This window comes from Orussus abietinus, unplaced genomic scaffold, assembly GCF_000612105.2.
Source record: "Orussus abietinus isolate OABI.00-Male unplaced genomic scaffold, Oabi_2.0 scaffold40, whole genome shotgun sequence".
In the NCBI taxonomy this organism is placed as follows: domain Eukaryota; kingdom Metazoa; phylum Arthropoda; class Insecta; order Hymenoptera; family Orussidae; genus Orussus; species Orussus abietinus.
The window spans coordinates 289,977-303,817 of NW_019394244.1; the positions used below are offsets into that span (position 1 = coordinate 289,977).

Here is a 13,841-nt window from a genome sequence, read left to right on the forward strand (position 1 = left end):
AACTCGGCACTCCGAATGTTTGCGCAACAATTGATCAAACTTAACAATTAAATTAAAGCTAGATCGAGTTCCGTAACATCGGAAGTCCTAATAACTGGTAAATAAATAAATTCTCTTCTCGCGTAATATGGATAAAATAAAAGGTCTCTTGTATGAACGCTAATAAAAAATTCTATGTAAACTATTACGCTCCTTTGATCGTTCTCTGTGTATTATCGCGGGTATAGATATGTAATTAATTATGTATAAACAATTATGTATAAATAAACGCGGTGCTCGAGAATTTTCGTTTGCACTCTAAGTACTTCATTGAAGTACCGAGGACTTAGCAGAAGGTTCGACAACGTTGACGAGGAGCACGACTAACGATTTGGCGTCGTCGTCGGGGTCGAGGGTAAGCCTTGTCGCCCCGGGTCATCCTCGAGACCGACCGACGACGCAGCCTCAAGAGTACATACATGAGCGACGCCTAGGCGTCGCGACGTAGGTCTTAGGAGTAAAAGCACGTCTTGATAGACTTTTTTGGTGAGGCCTGATCGGCGTAGCTCGCCCCGGGGACGACGTCCATTCTCGTCTTGGCAAAAGGTCTCAACCGCACGCAGAGATACGTGGAGAGGACGCAAGACGCCAGGAGGACGCTCAAGAGGACGACGAGCGTCACGGCGAAGCCTGGAGTGGTCATGCAGATCATGGAGGAGCTGGGGATGGTCTCCCTGACGGGGAAGATCATCGTGGACCCGGCGCGATCGTTCCCGGAGTCGTCGATGGAGAAGGTGAGGTCGCCGGTGGAAACGACGCGGATGACCCTGTTGACGCCGACGGTCTTCTGAGGAGCGACGCCATCGCCGTCGGGCTGGACCTCCCGGGACTTCCGACGCCTCTCGTCCCGCGGTCGACCCGCTGCGGCCGTCTGCAGGTAGGCCTCCAGAGGCAGCGGAAGCGGGAGGCCGTAGCCGGTGTCCGGGTGGCCAGCTCCTAAATGGCTCTCCAGGAGGTTGTTGGGCCCCTCCAGGAGCGGGGGTCCTGATTCGGAGCACTGCTCCGGGCACTGGTACCTGCAGATCTGGATGGTGCACTGGAAGTGGACCTCCATGGAGTCCGGGAACTTGAACGCCTGGAAGTGGGCATAAGAGAGGACGGACGCGCTGGCGCCGAAGTTCTTGATCTTGGTGAACCGGGACATCAGCTTGGGCCTGGCGATGCATCCCCGCTGGTCCACCAGCTGGATGGGAGCGCGTTTCCCGTCATGAGCCATGCAGTTCCGGACGAGCATGTCGAACTTGGAGTCGTCGTCCTTGATGGCGAGGACCATGGTCATGGTCTGTCCTATCTTGACGAGGCCGGATACCTCGGAGGCCCAGGGTCCCTTGCCGACCTGGATCTGCATCCAGCAGCCGACGTTGTCCCCGGCGAAGTCCGCCCTGACGACGTCCAGCATGTCCACGGGGAAGGGCCGGAAGGTGACGGACTTCTCGTAGAGGTCGTGCCAGGTGCAGCGGAGCTTGCGCGCCTGGTCCCAGACCTCCTGCACCTGGGGGTCGTACTGCACGACGATGATGTTCTCGAAGTAGGTCCCGGACCCGGACTCGGCCCCGTACCCGTAGAGGCCGTTCTCCGTGTTGCCGGCGGTGCCGCAGGCGTGGACGCTGATCTCGAAGTTGACGGACACCCGGCCCAACCCGGCCGGCAGGTGCACGCAGTTGACGTTCCCGTAGTGGCCCTTGCTGAAGACGATGCCATAGAAGGGCTTGTCGAACCCTAGGTAGACCTTCATCAGGTTCTTCTCGCACTTTACGTCGAGGGAGATGATCTTGGGCATCTCGGGCGTGGGGGCCGGCCAGGCGTCCTCACCTCCGCCCCCGGTGGAGTAGACCTTGTCGATAGCCTCCGGTGGAGGTGGAGGCGGCGGCGGGGGACCGTGGTAGGCGACGTTGTGGTGTGGCCGGGGCAACCCTCGACTCGGTGGAAGAGACAGAGGGTGTCCTCGGTGACCGGACGACTTGTACGGTCCCCCGGCGCTGGCGTCCTTCTCCGACTCCAGGGCCAGCTGATCCGAGCCGCTCATCTCCGCACCCTGGCGCGTACCTCCGGCCGAGTTCTCGTTGCGGCTCTCCTCCCCGGGTATCGCCTCGATGACCTCCACTTCCTCCGCGCGAGCCAGCTGTAACGGTGACGGATCGATCAACCAAAGTGTCGCGCCTTCGGGGAACGGTTCTTTTCGAGAAAGCCTCGTTATCCGCCGCGACGCCGCTTGGCATTCCGGACAGCCGACCGCGGTAGAAATTCCGCGGCGGGTTAACGGATACGCGGGATTCGCCCGAATCGGTGATGCCCTTCGAGGAGCGTCCAGGAACGAGAGCACCTAGACGGGGACCGGCGTGACCCTCTCGGGCATAACGGGCCGCGTGCGGGTCTTCCGCCACGGGTCGATCGGCCAGCCCCTCCTCCCGATCCCTCGGCCTCTTCGTCCACAACCTCGAACCGAAACGAGACCTCACGTGGATCCCATCCAGGTCGACCCGGAAAGTGGCGCGGGATTTTCGTTAGACCGCGAAACGAAAGTCCGGACCAGGGTGTCCTTGACCGGCGCGACGTCCACCGGGAACGCCCCGGGCCTCTCGCGCATGCTGGGAATATGGAACGAAGAGAGAGAGGGACCCCGAAGAACCAACCGGGCCAAACGGAACCGTTGGACCGCTCCTCCGAATCGATTATCCCAGGCGGAAGCCGAAGATCCCTCCACCTTGGGCTCCTCTACGACGAAGGGGCCTCCGTCTGGGCCCGTTACCTACCGTCGGCGACGTCTCCCGCGACGGAATTTCAATCCCACGTTGACCCGAGGCCCCCCCAAGTGCCCTGGTTCTTCTTTATCCCCAGGAGGTCGTTACGGGACCGTTCCGTACGGGAACGCGCGAGGTTCTCCGGAATTTCCGCGGCTACGGCGTAGAGGAAAAACCAGGAGGTCGCCCGCTCCATACGCGTCCACGGTGGAACGTTACGTCGCGGATACGGACCGGTGCGGACTCCGATTCCGCAGACCGGCGTCGCCGACGGGTAGCCCTTGGCTCTGGGTCAGGGTACTGGTTAACGGCACCGGGATATCTGGGTTATAATGCGGTAATTACCCAGGTCGAGCACCCAACCCTCTCCTACCCGCGCGTACTCGCTTCGAACCAGTACCGGCGCTTCTGGGGGGTCTCGGAGATGCCGCGAACGGTTCCTCGTGGACGCTCCCCCAGGTCCACCCGCGACTCTCCGAGACCCTCCGTCCAGAAGGGATCATCCAGCTCCAAGAGGTACTCTCGACGTCCTTCGAAGACCATCAACGACTTACCCCCTTTAATAGGAGACAGGCTAAGATGAGGATGTGCAGGTGCATCCCGCGTTCGCGTCCACGGTGAGACGATCCTGGTACCCTGAAAGAGAAAGCTCAGGTTAGCCAGGGGAATTTCATACGATCGACCTAGGATGCGGAGGACTCCCGGGATTCCCTCGTCAATAGCGACCCTAAGTGCAGGCGGTGCTCTCGAAGACGTCCCTGGGGTCTGCCGAGGGGTTCCCGTCTCCCTTGGACGCGTTTAATTGATTATGGTGCGTGTCCAACCAGGCGGAAAATAAACCGCTACGACCAGCCTGCGGTTACGAGACGCGACCGCCGTGACGTCGGGAGATGCACCTGCAGCTGCACTTAGCGCCGATGGACGATGAATGACCGTGGCGCGTGCACTTAGACCGGTCTCGGGTTTCTAACCTAACATCCGGAGCGATCACGTGCTTTACGTGCCACGTGTCCCATTGATTAGACCGGATTACGAAAAGGAACCTCTAGAGGTTAATCCTTTCCAGATTTAATGCGTTTCTTTTTCTCCTCTCATGATTTCATGCCTTTCACGCACTTCCGGGGAACGGGGAACTCGTCCTCGCGGTCGATTCGACGCGTTCCGGATCCACCAGCTGTTCCCGCGACGGCGGGCAATCTCCGCAGCTTCCGGTCGCGACGAATCGCAAATCGGGGGGAAAAGTTCCGACTTTCTTAGCGAAAATGAAACGTCGTCGGGTAAAAAAGTGGAAGCGGCTGGCTAAGGACGAGACGTCCGTAGCGGAAGTGCCGCTACCACTTTCTCGAGGACGCGCCGAGATATCCACTTATACATATATTGGGTCGATGCATAAGTCATTGCGGATTTTTTTCAAATATAAAAATCCGCAGTGACTTGTGCATCAACCCAATAGTTCCCGGCGCATCCGCATGGTGGCGATTGCTCCCATAAGCGGTGTCGCGATTTTTCCTCTATAAGTCCACCCCCTCGGGAGCGGAATATCATTAAGGAAAGGAAGTCTTTCCATTATCAAGAATACTTTTCAAATGAAACTTCTGTTGGCGGAGGTAAGCCTAGCTCCCGACACGAAAAAGCGTCACGGTGGGTAAGTACAAAATGTGATGGGTTTTTATATCGCAGTTGTATATTATATTTATCCTCCGTACCCTTGCTAGTAGGGTTGGGCAATTTCGCGTTTTTTGAGGTTATTAACATCTTTCAACATATATATATAAAATAAATGGAAAGCATACAACGTGACGCATTTTCGTGTCGCAGCTGGCGGTTACTTTCGGAAAGGAGGCCTTCCCCCAAGATTACGCGGTGAGTTTAATTTAATTAATTATTAACGACACCACTAGAATAAGTAAGTTGACCGATTGATGTCAAGCGAATCTCTGGTCTCTCTCTTGGACATCCACTTAATTATAATCGAGCGTAACGGGAAACGCTTAAATGAAACGGGATTAAATAAAAAAGTCGGCAAGCCGAGTGCTCGACGGTTACGGTAAAAAAGCCGGCCACCCTTCTCGGTGTCAATCGGTCAGCGTAAAGTCCGTGGCTTTACTCTCGTTCCTGCGGTTCCTCCGCAAGGCGGCCAAGAAAATCCGCGTCCGGGCCGCGGCCTCGTTCGTTCCGGAATTAGGAGCGGCAGGGCGTGTTTGATCGGCAGTTATCGCTCAACTCCTGCGGAAGCCCCGCCAAAGGCCTCTGAACCGCGTCCCAAATTCCGGGCTTTCGCGGCCGTCCTTCGCCCCGCGGCCGCGGAATCGTTACCGCCGCCTAAACGCGCCGGTTTTTCGCCAAGGCGGAGGATCCGCCTGGCATGGATTCCGCACGGTGGGAAAAACGCCGAGGGCCGTCTCGAAATCTAGGCAAGTAGGCCCGAGGCCTCCGCGCGTTCTCCGCGTCCGACTACGCGGCCCGGAAACCGGCGCGATTACGGCCGACGGAATTCCGGAGAGGTTAAGATGCCACGCGAAAGGCGCTGAAACTTCCGTAAATCTAACTATCCCCGGGAGGAGTGCGGAAAATTCATAGTTCCTCTCCGGATGCGGAATCCGCGTCGTTACGCGTTGATCGACACGGAGGACATTGGCTCCGCGGTTCGTCGACCTCGAGACGAGAATCCGCGTGCGACTTACGACCGTCCCGATGACGGGACGAACTTTACGCGCGCTTTCCCTTCCGCCGCGGCCTTCCCGGCCCGGATTCGCCGCACGAGGGGAATCGCGAGAATCGTCCCGAATTACGCGTCTCCTGGGTGTGGATTTTCCGCAGGGAGATCCTGGGCGGTAATTCCGGATATCCCAGCAATGATGATGATGATGATGATGATAATAATAATAATATACATATATGAGCCGGATCGATATATCGATCCCGCTCGATCTAGGCACGCGTCGATATATATCGAGCACTATTTCCCGCGGATAGGGATCGATAATATCGGCCGTGATTTACGAGGCGCGATCTCGGCCGCCTCTCCTCTGGGTCCGCCGCCGCAATTCCGGCACGGAACGACCGCGCGACCCATTTAATCGATCCCTCGATCCACGAAACCGATCGGCCCATACCCAACGGATCTTTCCATCGACCGGACCGCTACGTCCCCGAGGTCCCGCTTCTTTTTTCGCGGCGAGCTCCGCCAACTGGGTCGATCTCTTAATCCGACCGGGTGCGCATGCGCGCGGCCGTGGGCGCGCGCATGCGCGTGGCGGAGGGCGCCGATTGGCCAATCGGACCGTGGGACCTGTACGGTATTGTAATTGTAGTATTTGTACTGTAATATGGCACTGTACTGTGTGGTACTATATTACAGTATTGGTATAGTAGTTTCTCCGACTCGGCGACTGGATACCCATGTGGATATGTACCCATGGGGTATGTACCCAGTTACTCGTTTATTCTACCGTTGTTCAAACAATCGAACAGTGAACGCTTCTACCGCGCTTAGTCGGGACGACGAATGCTAAGTACCCGGGTGCGTGAAATTGCGGAATGGCTCACGTGGCGGAAACTCATCCGGAGGAGGCGAAAAAAGTCGGAACTCCTAGAGGAGACCCCTAGACCCCTGGAGGGGCCTTCGACGAGGAGCAAAAGGTCACCGTCCGGGTAAGAAGCCGCTTAAAGCGTTTCCATTCTTTCCTTTCCCATTTCTTTCGTTTTTCTCTCGCCGTCGACGAGACGCAACGGCGTATGCGTTAAGGTGATATATACATAGGAAAAAAAATATCTAAATATTTAATAAGCCTCCTTGATAATGTTTATGAATATTATCACGGAGGCTCTAAGAGCGCGGCCCGTGAAATTTCATTTTTTTCGAAAAAAGGCAATTTCATGAACAGACGTAACGGATCGCGGAGAAAACGCACGTCCGTCGAGATCGATCCAGAGGAAACGCAGACGAAGAGGGAGTCGGACGGTTCCGGTCCGTAAAAAGAGACCGGTCGATCCAAGTCCTATGCTTCATTTCCATACACGCGGAATCAACGCGGAATGGCCTGGAGACTTCTCCACCAACAACATCCCAAAACCCTAACGCGCCTACCGCGTGGATGGAAATGTGACATCCCCAGCCGCGTGCGTTCCGCCGCGTCTTCCCCGACGCGATTTCCCAGGCCCAAGTGCCATACCCCGTCCTCGGGAACACGATAAGCCCCAGTGGCACCCTAACCGCGACTAGATAAGACGAAGTCCCTTATCCCTCCAAGGCGAGGGTCGCTATCGAAAAACCACACAACCCTTCCGTCGTCGGATTCACGACACAGACACAGGTGCACCACGGAAACGGGCGCCGTCTCGTCCCGATCCCCAGGGGGTCGTCCGGTACCTGTTGGTCGTCGGTCGCAGGGCTTAGGGCGTCGCGGGGGGCGTCGCGACACTGACTCGACCGGCACTAGCGACCCGATCGGGACATCCCTCTTCGCCGTCTCGCCGAGGTCTGCGGCCGCGCTCGTCCGGCTGTAGCGACGTTCCGCCCGCGGTTCCCCGGTAGCTAGATGCTCGAGAGGAAGGTGTACCCGAGAACTCGTCGACTCGGAATGGGATACACCTGTCCGATATACGGAGTATACTATAAACGCGGCGGCCCGCCCCCTGACCCAGACCCGGGGTACAGTTATATAGGTCCCCTCGCCGGCGAGATATCGGGGCCCGACGTCGCCGTCGCGACGGGGGCAGGACCCCCTCCTCCGGAGGGCCGACCTAATCGGACCCGGTCGGGCCTAATCGGGACGCGTCTCTCCCGAGGGACCTCCCTCCCCGGGCGCTAATCGGTGCCCTCATCAAAATCAGGTTAATTTGCATACTCCAGCGTTCGCTATTTCGACAACACTGTTAAGACCCTTCAAATCAGCCGATTCGAATACACTTTTTTTTAAGGGTATCGGACCAAGCCGTCCGAAACTTTGACACATCACTCCTGATCATCTAGGAATTGTCCCGACACATTGAAAATTTGGATTTTTGGAAAACATTTTTCTGGTATTTCGATCGATATGTAATTATCGAAGGCTCTGATATGAGAATCGAAAGGGTCAGGAGAGTTTTACGAGAATTTAGAACACTCTGGCAGTCGATGAACTCGCATTTCAACGGGATAAAGGCAAAAAAAGTGTTGTGCGCTTCTGTGCCAAAAGGATGGGAATACGAGGTCTCGGAGTGAAAATTTAATTGCCCTGGAAATCACAGATGGCGCAGGGGGTCCCTCTGCAGTCAATTAGGGCCTCGGAAAGCACGAATCCAGAGGATTTCTTAATAATTATTGTAGGAAAACGACAGGTGGAGTATGCCATTTGATACAATACCCAATATAATTCTACCCAGCCGTCTATATAAAAACCAACGTCGGCAACGTAGGCATTTAAAAAAATCTTCATCCTACATCGTAGGTGTATATTCGGACGGAAACGCGGTTTTCGCGTCCGCCTAGCGGAAGGATCGGCGGAATCGTGTCGAGGACGGGCGAAGAGGGTCGGACCGGCACCCGGATGGATCGGTGGAGGGAACGCGGTCGACCGACCGACTGACCGACCGACCGGCGCCGTCCGTGTGACTGACCTGCAGACGAGTATGCGTCCGTCGCCGGCACACGCGACCGGCTTTTTTGCACACCTCCAAAGAATTCAGAAGTCTCCATAGAAGCGCAGAAGGATACGGACCTTCGATGCTGGCCGAATAGTACGTTAGCCAACCGATGGCGGCGCTGTAATCATCTCTCCTCTTCACCTCGTGGCGATATACAGGGGATTGCATTGTTTCTTTATCATACAATTGCCTTTCTACATGCGTCTATCTTCCTCCCACGTGTGGGATATCGTTGGTTAACACGTGGAATCTCTCTTTTAACCCTACTTTTGGTTTATTTACCAAATTTAAGAGCATCAAGCGCTAACAAAGGATCTGGGCTTCTATGGGACTTTTGAATTCTTTGCTTATCGTCCTCCGAAAAATCGACGGGAGATTTTTTAATTTTCTTATCTCGGGAAAAGCTCTCGAAAGATCCTCCGGGCTCGTTGCTGATGTTTATTCACCAATCGGTAAACTAAAAAAATCGGTTACATCGATGCGTCGTCTCGGCGCACCTCGTTCATAATATACGTCGCGAACAATGATTCCTTGCATCTTTTTTTTTTTCTTTTTTTTCATTTTGTGCACGCAGCTCGCGAAATGGCGATATCGTCGAGATATATTTATATATAAGCGCTCGCGCCGTGACACTTGAAAATATTTACAATTCCATTTGTACAGTGCACCTAACCCTTGCCCCTCTCGCAATTATTTACATAGGTAGTCGCGAGGGCCCTTAAAGTAGCTCGCATCCGCGTCTCCGCCTATCCGACGCGGATTCCCCGCAGGTGAAAAGTCGCGCCAATGCTCGCGTTAGAAATTTGCTACCCGACGTTAGTGCGGAAAATCACTTTCTCGCGGGATAGTTTCGTTATTCCGACGGATAACACGGTTTTTTCTCACGGTCACTCTCCTCCAAAATCCATTTATAGCGATACCCTCGACCGAAGTCGGCGAAAAAAGTGAAACGGAACGTTGCGTAAACCAAGATGCGAAAGAGAACTCGAAGCGAGCTGATAAGAACGCGATAGCGTCACCCTAAAAAGCGTCGGCGCATTTCTTATGAGCTACTACTCGGGAAATGCGGTCCGTTTAACTCGCTCGGCGTCCGCCAGGGGCGCTGAATTCCGTCGAACGAGAGGCTTGGTTTCCTCGAGAGCGCATCGAGCATACTTTTAGCATGTAGTGCCTTGACTCTTTCGTCGATTACAATTAACGGCCGAAACACTAGGAGGTGCGAGTTCATTAGGCGGCATCTTTAAGGCGATATGAAAGTGGCACCCTAGAAGTCAATCCTTCATGAAACATCTCCCCGATCATTTTTCTATAAATAATTTTAAAAACATCTACAGACAAATTTAAAAAAAATTGAAATTTGGAGAGTGTCAGGACCCTCTTCGCAGCTTCCACATCCACATTGTCAAGTTCGAAGCGATTCCATAGATTCAATTCGTAGAGAAGTTTCATAAACGAGACATCTCCATGCCACCTAGACATCACCTTAACCCATTTGCATCCTTATCGTACATATACGCTGTGTTCCTGGTCCCTATCATCCAGCCTGCAATCTGGTGATAAGGACCCTCTCCTTCCTACTTCCTTACGATGCAAATGGGTTAATTAATGTCGAGTTACGCCAGGGCGGAAGCCGGTAAGGAGCTGTGCTTTGGTTTGGTTTTGTTGAGGAACACTTTGATGCAGCCGTTGAAATCCGCACTGATGAGTACGTGTCCCCCGCAGCCTTTGGTGCGTTGCTCGACGACGGGATCGACGGGTGCGGCGGCCGCAGCGGAACCGTCGGCGGCCTTCGAGTCGTCCTTGCCTTCCCACTGTTCGCGTGCCTCGATCTGCCTGATGATGCTGTCCGGGTTGGGAGCAAAAACCGCACAAGTGACCACCGCATTGTGTGCCTTGATGCCTTCCCAAAAATCGTTGCGGTCCCGCCGCACGCTGGAGAACTTGGAATAGTCGTGATGGGTCTTCCATATGTAAATGCACTGGTTCTCGGAGCCGCTCACGATGTATTGCCCGTCCGGACTGAAGCTCGCCTTGATCTGGCTGCTGACGTTAACGTACCCCTTGTACTTGCAGGAGAGGTTTAGGTCCCTCAGGTCGTAGAGGCGAATCCGGCTGTCGTTGGAGGTGACCAGGATCTTGTCCTCCCCAGGCATAGGCTCTATTCCGCTAATCTTCCGCCCGGTCGAGTTCTTCCCCCGGGTCGAGCGAACGTGGATCTGGGTGTGGTACTTCAGCTGATCGGTGTTGTAGAATATGCAGCGACCGTCGTAAGACCCTACCACGGCGAACTTCCCGTTCTGGCAGAAGTTAGCCGCGGTGATGAGCTTCGTCTGGCCGTCGACCTCGTTCCAAACGGCGACCTTCTTGTCCGGGATGTTCCAGAGGCGGAGTTTGCCGTCCAGCGAGCCGGAGAGGAAGTACCGGTCGTCGCGGGGGTGGAACACTATGGCGGTGACGAAGTCGATGTGCTGGAAACAGCAGAGGCACTCCTTCCTGGAGATGTGCCATAGCCGGACCGTCTTGTCCATGGAAGAGGACAGGACGAAGTAGTTCTTCGACCAGGAGACGTCCAGGAGGTCCGACGTGTGCCCCGTGTACGTGCAGAAGGGCTTCGGCATGAAAGGGCTCTTGGTGCCCTCGACCTCGCTCAACGCGACCGCCACCACGTTAGGGTCTTCCATGGACTGCTGCGAGACCAGGGACTCCTGGGAAGGCGTAGGGCTGACCTTCTCCGCGTTGTACTTGGTTCGCATGTCCTGGAAGTAGTTGAACGCGTCTCTTAGTACCCAGATCCTGACTACTTTGTCCTGGCCAGCGGTAGCTAGGAGGCGACCGCACGCGGAGAACTTCATACACCAGACGGGACCGATGTGTTCCCCGCTTAAGTCCTGGACGTGCTGGAGGTAGGAGAACTCGTAGGGTCCTTTGTGGCTGTTCGATGCCTTCAGCTTGATGTACTGTTGTTCACCGGTGCACACGTCGTCGGCGATGTCCATCACGTCCTCCTTGTGTCTCGCGTGGGAGACCTCCTGGGCGATCGACTTCGCCTTGTCCATTGTCTTTTTGACCGTCGAGCCCAGGAACCGCTTCAGCTTCTGCGTCCTCTTCCGTACCCTCCCTACGGTGACGTCCTCGTCAGGGGGTATGCTCGACATTTTACTGTCTACGCTCTCCTCGTCGCTCTCCTTTTCCTTCTCCAGACTAGAATTACTTATGTACTCGGAGGTCAGCCTCATGATGTGCAGAGACAAAGGGTTTATGCACTGCGGTAACTTGTCTTCGGCTATACTCAATGGCACTCTTTCCCCGGTGTCCAGGTTTAGCACCGTCACCTGTTCCAGGATTTCCTGTCGAGATACAAATCACGTCACGTCTCAGAGATTACTTTTTAGAATTGATAAAGGACTTTTTATGGCTCACCATGTCCGTCAGACGTTTTCCAGAATCCGTTCTCGTTCGGACAAACATGTTTAATTGTTTCACCATGTCCTGGTCACCTGCTGACTTACGCCTCTCTTTTGAACCCTGCGATGCATAGTTAGACAACTTGTGAGGCCCTAATGAACAACGACCTATGCTGTTGCTGGACATCGATCCCAATGGGCTGCTGGACATTTCACTGGACCGTAGACTCAAGAGTTCCGCTTTCATTCTCTCCACTCTTTCTAATTCCTCCAGTGACGGTCCTTCAGCCTTTGATCTATCCTCATCCTGGAATAAAAATTATATCTAAATTACATGTTCATCGGTAGGCACTTGAGACTATGGAATTAATAATTACCTGAGGCTTAACGACGTATTGTCCTTTGGTTGCTGATCGAATGTCAAGCGAATGTTCAAATTCTCTTGTAAGCGATTCAATGGTACTCGCTGGGCTTGGCAGTGATGAAGTGGAGACAGATGCCACCGCAACGGAAGGCTGTAAATAAATAAATAAATAAATAAATGACTTACCATTAACTAGAAACTCAGTACTGCCTAGTAACGATATTAATAAACTGATCCTTACTGCAAGATCGGAAGGGGTTTGTGGTTTTAATTTCTTCTTTCGTCTTGGCGGTGCCACAGGTACCACGGGCTGCGATACATCTTGCGAATTCTTGATCGGTTTGCCATTATTCTTCGTACTAGCAATTACGTCTGGCTCTTGGAGAAGCATAGTGGTACTACTTTGGAGGTTAGTTTGGTAATCCGACTTGTCGTTTGCGGTCTCTTGAAGAATATCACCGGACAGGGTTTGGACGCTAGATGACTGGGAAATTTTACCAGATGCGGTATCTTCTTCTTTGCTCGGTACAGTAACGATAGAGGATACTTGAGATTCACGAGGGAGGACAGTAGAAGGATATTGGGATGCATTGGGAGCGAGCACACCCGATGCACTGTCAGAAATCCCAGCCAAAATTCGACCCACGCGTCCCAGGGAGGTCATACTTTGTAAACTGAGGGTATCGTGTTCTATTATTCTAAACGGATGACATGTCTTAGATGGTGTCGGATAAACTCCTTCTATGGAGGATGTTTGACTGTCAGGAGGAGAACTATTAACCGGAATGTCGTCGTCTTCTGTTTGCATGCGCTGGCGTAGTTCTCGAAAACGTCTTCGCCCGACGGTCTTGTCCGTGTCCGCCTTCCCATTTTCTTCCTGCGGTAAATTATAACCTCTCAAACATCAAAACAACCACAACCACCATGCATTCGATAATACTTACAGATTTATCTACACTTTGCCTCTGTTCGACGTCCACATAATTCTTTAATTCCGCTAACGGTTTAGGGTCGGCAGGCTTAACAAAAGTCCCCCCGTCGTCTTGTTTCTCAGGGCTCGGCGTTTTCTTATCCAATGTTTCGGTAGCAATCGAATCTCGAGGTTTGCTCCTTCTGCGAGAAGATTGAAAAGTTAACGTTCCCAGTCGAGTCACTTTCTCTCGATATCAACTAAATCTCTCTCGATCAATTTAAATCCAACATCGATAGGATCTCATTACGTTGTTCTAGAATCGCCATACGAGTTGAAATATAATTAACGAGTAAAACGCAATTGCTATCAGGTCCGCCAGGTCGGAAAATCGGAACAGACCGTGACGTCCGTTGGAAGCTGTCATCCTCTGCGTCAAAGAACTCCTCGGAGTCGCTGCTACCAGACATCGTCGTCCTGGAGTGCACGGGGACGGCACTCTCGTACGCATCGGATATCTGTCAGTTCATTCGTCGCCAGCTCGCGAAGAAGGCCAGGGCCAACCCCAGGAGTAAGGACGTCGAGAGATTGGCCGACGACGGCCGTGGAAAAGTACGGACGGCCCAAAAGAAGACCTCCAATCCTCTAGATACCTCCTCCACCCCGGTTCTGTTACCACCACTGAAATATATACTAACTGGATAGCTGATAACCTAAAAAAAAGACGACATTGTGCGCGACCGGCGTCATCTGGT

The 13,841-nt window shown here is 53.8% G+C and overlaps 2 protein-coding genes across 3 annotated transcripts; both read right to left on the bottom strand.

Moving 5' to 3' along the window:
- Nucleotides 1-490: 490 nt before the first annotated feature.
- Nucleotides 491-3,379, bottom strand: LOC105704293. The gene is made up of 2 exons (XM_012433378.1): nt 3,335-3,379; nt 491-2,161 (listed from the first exon to the last, which is right to left on the bottom strand). Exons 1-2 carry the CDS (start codon nt 3,377-3,379, stop codon nt 491-493), a joined length of 1,716 nt encoding a protein of 571 aa, XP_012288801.1.
- A 5,447-nt stretch (nt 3,380-8,826) lies between these two features.
- On the bottom strand, nt 8,827-13,811 carry LOC105704355 (WD repeat-containing protein 44). 2 transcript variants are annotated; one of them, XM_012433498.2, is made up of 6 exons: nt 13,489-13,811; nt 13,121-13,289; nt 12,418-13,053; nt 12,190-12,327; nt 11,829-12,119; nt 8,827-11,755 (listed from the first exon to the last, which is right to left on the bottom strand). In XM_012433498.2, exons 1-6 carry the CDS (start codon nt 13,554-13,556, stop codon nt 10,022-10,024), a joined length of 3,036 nt encoding a protein of 1,011 aa, XP_012288921.1. In that variant the 5' UTR covers nt 13,557-13,811; the 3' UTR covers nt 8,827-10,021. The 2 variants fall into 2 exon arrangements, with proteins under 2 accessions (XP_012288921.1, XP_023288748.1); XM_023432980.1 differs by lacking the exon at nt 13,489-13,811 and adding an exon at nt 13,397-13,482.
- Between the last annotated feature and the right edge of the window lie 30 nt (nt 13,812-13,841).

Bases quoted from the DNA above. Each gene is read 5' to 3' on its own strand.
- LOC105704293 (XM_012433378.1), bottom strand. From the start codon at position 3,379: ATGCACCTGCACATCCTCATCTTAGCCTGTCTCCTATTAAAGGGG. The intron at 2,162-3,334 runs GTAAGTCGTTGA...TCACCGTTACAG, and splicing joins CCTGTCTCCTATTAAAGGGG to CTGGCTCGCGCGGAGGAAGT.
- LOC105704355 (XM_012433498.2), bottom strand. From the start codon at position 13,556: ATGTCTGGTAGCAGCGACTCCGAGGAGTTCTTTGACGCAGAGGATGAC. The intron at 13,054-13,120 runs GTAAGTATTATC...AATTTACCGCAG, and splicing joins GGCAAAGTGTAGATAAATCT to GAAGAAAATGGGAAGGCGGA. The intron at 11,756-11,828 runs GTGAGCCATAAA...GTATCTCGACAG, and splicing joins GAAAACGTCTGACGGACATG to GAAATCCTGGAACAGGTGAC.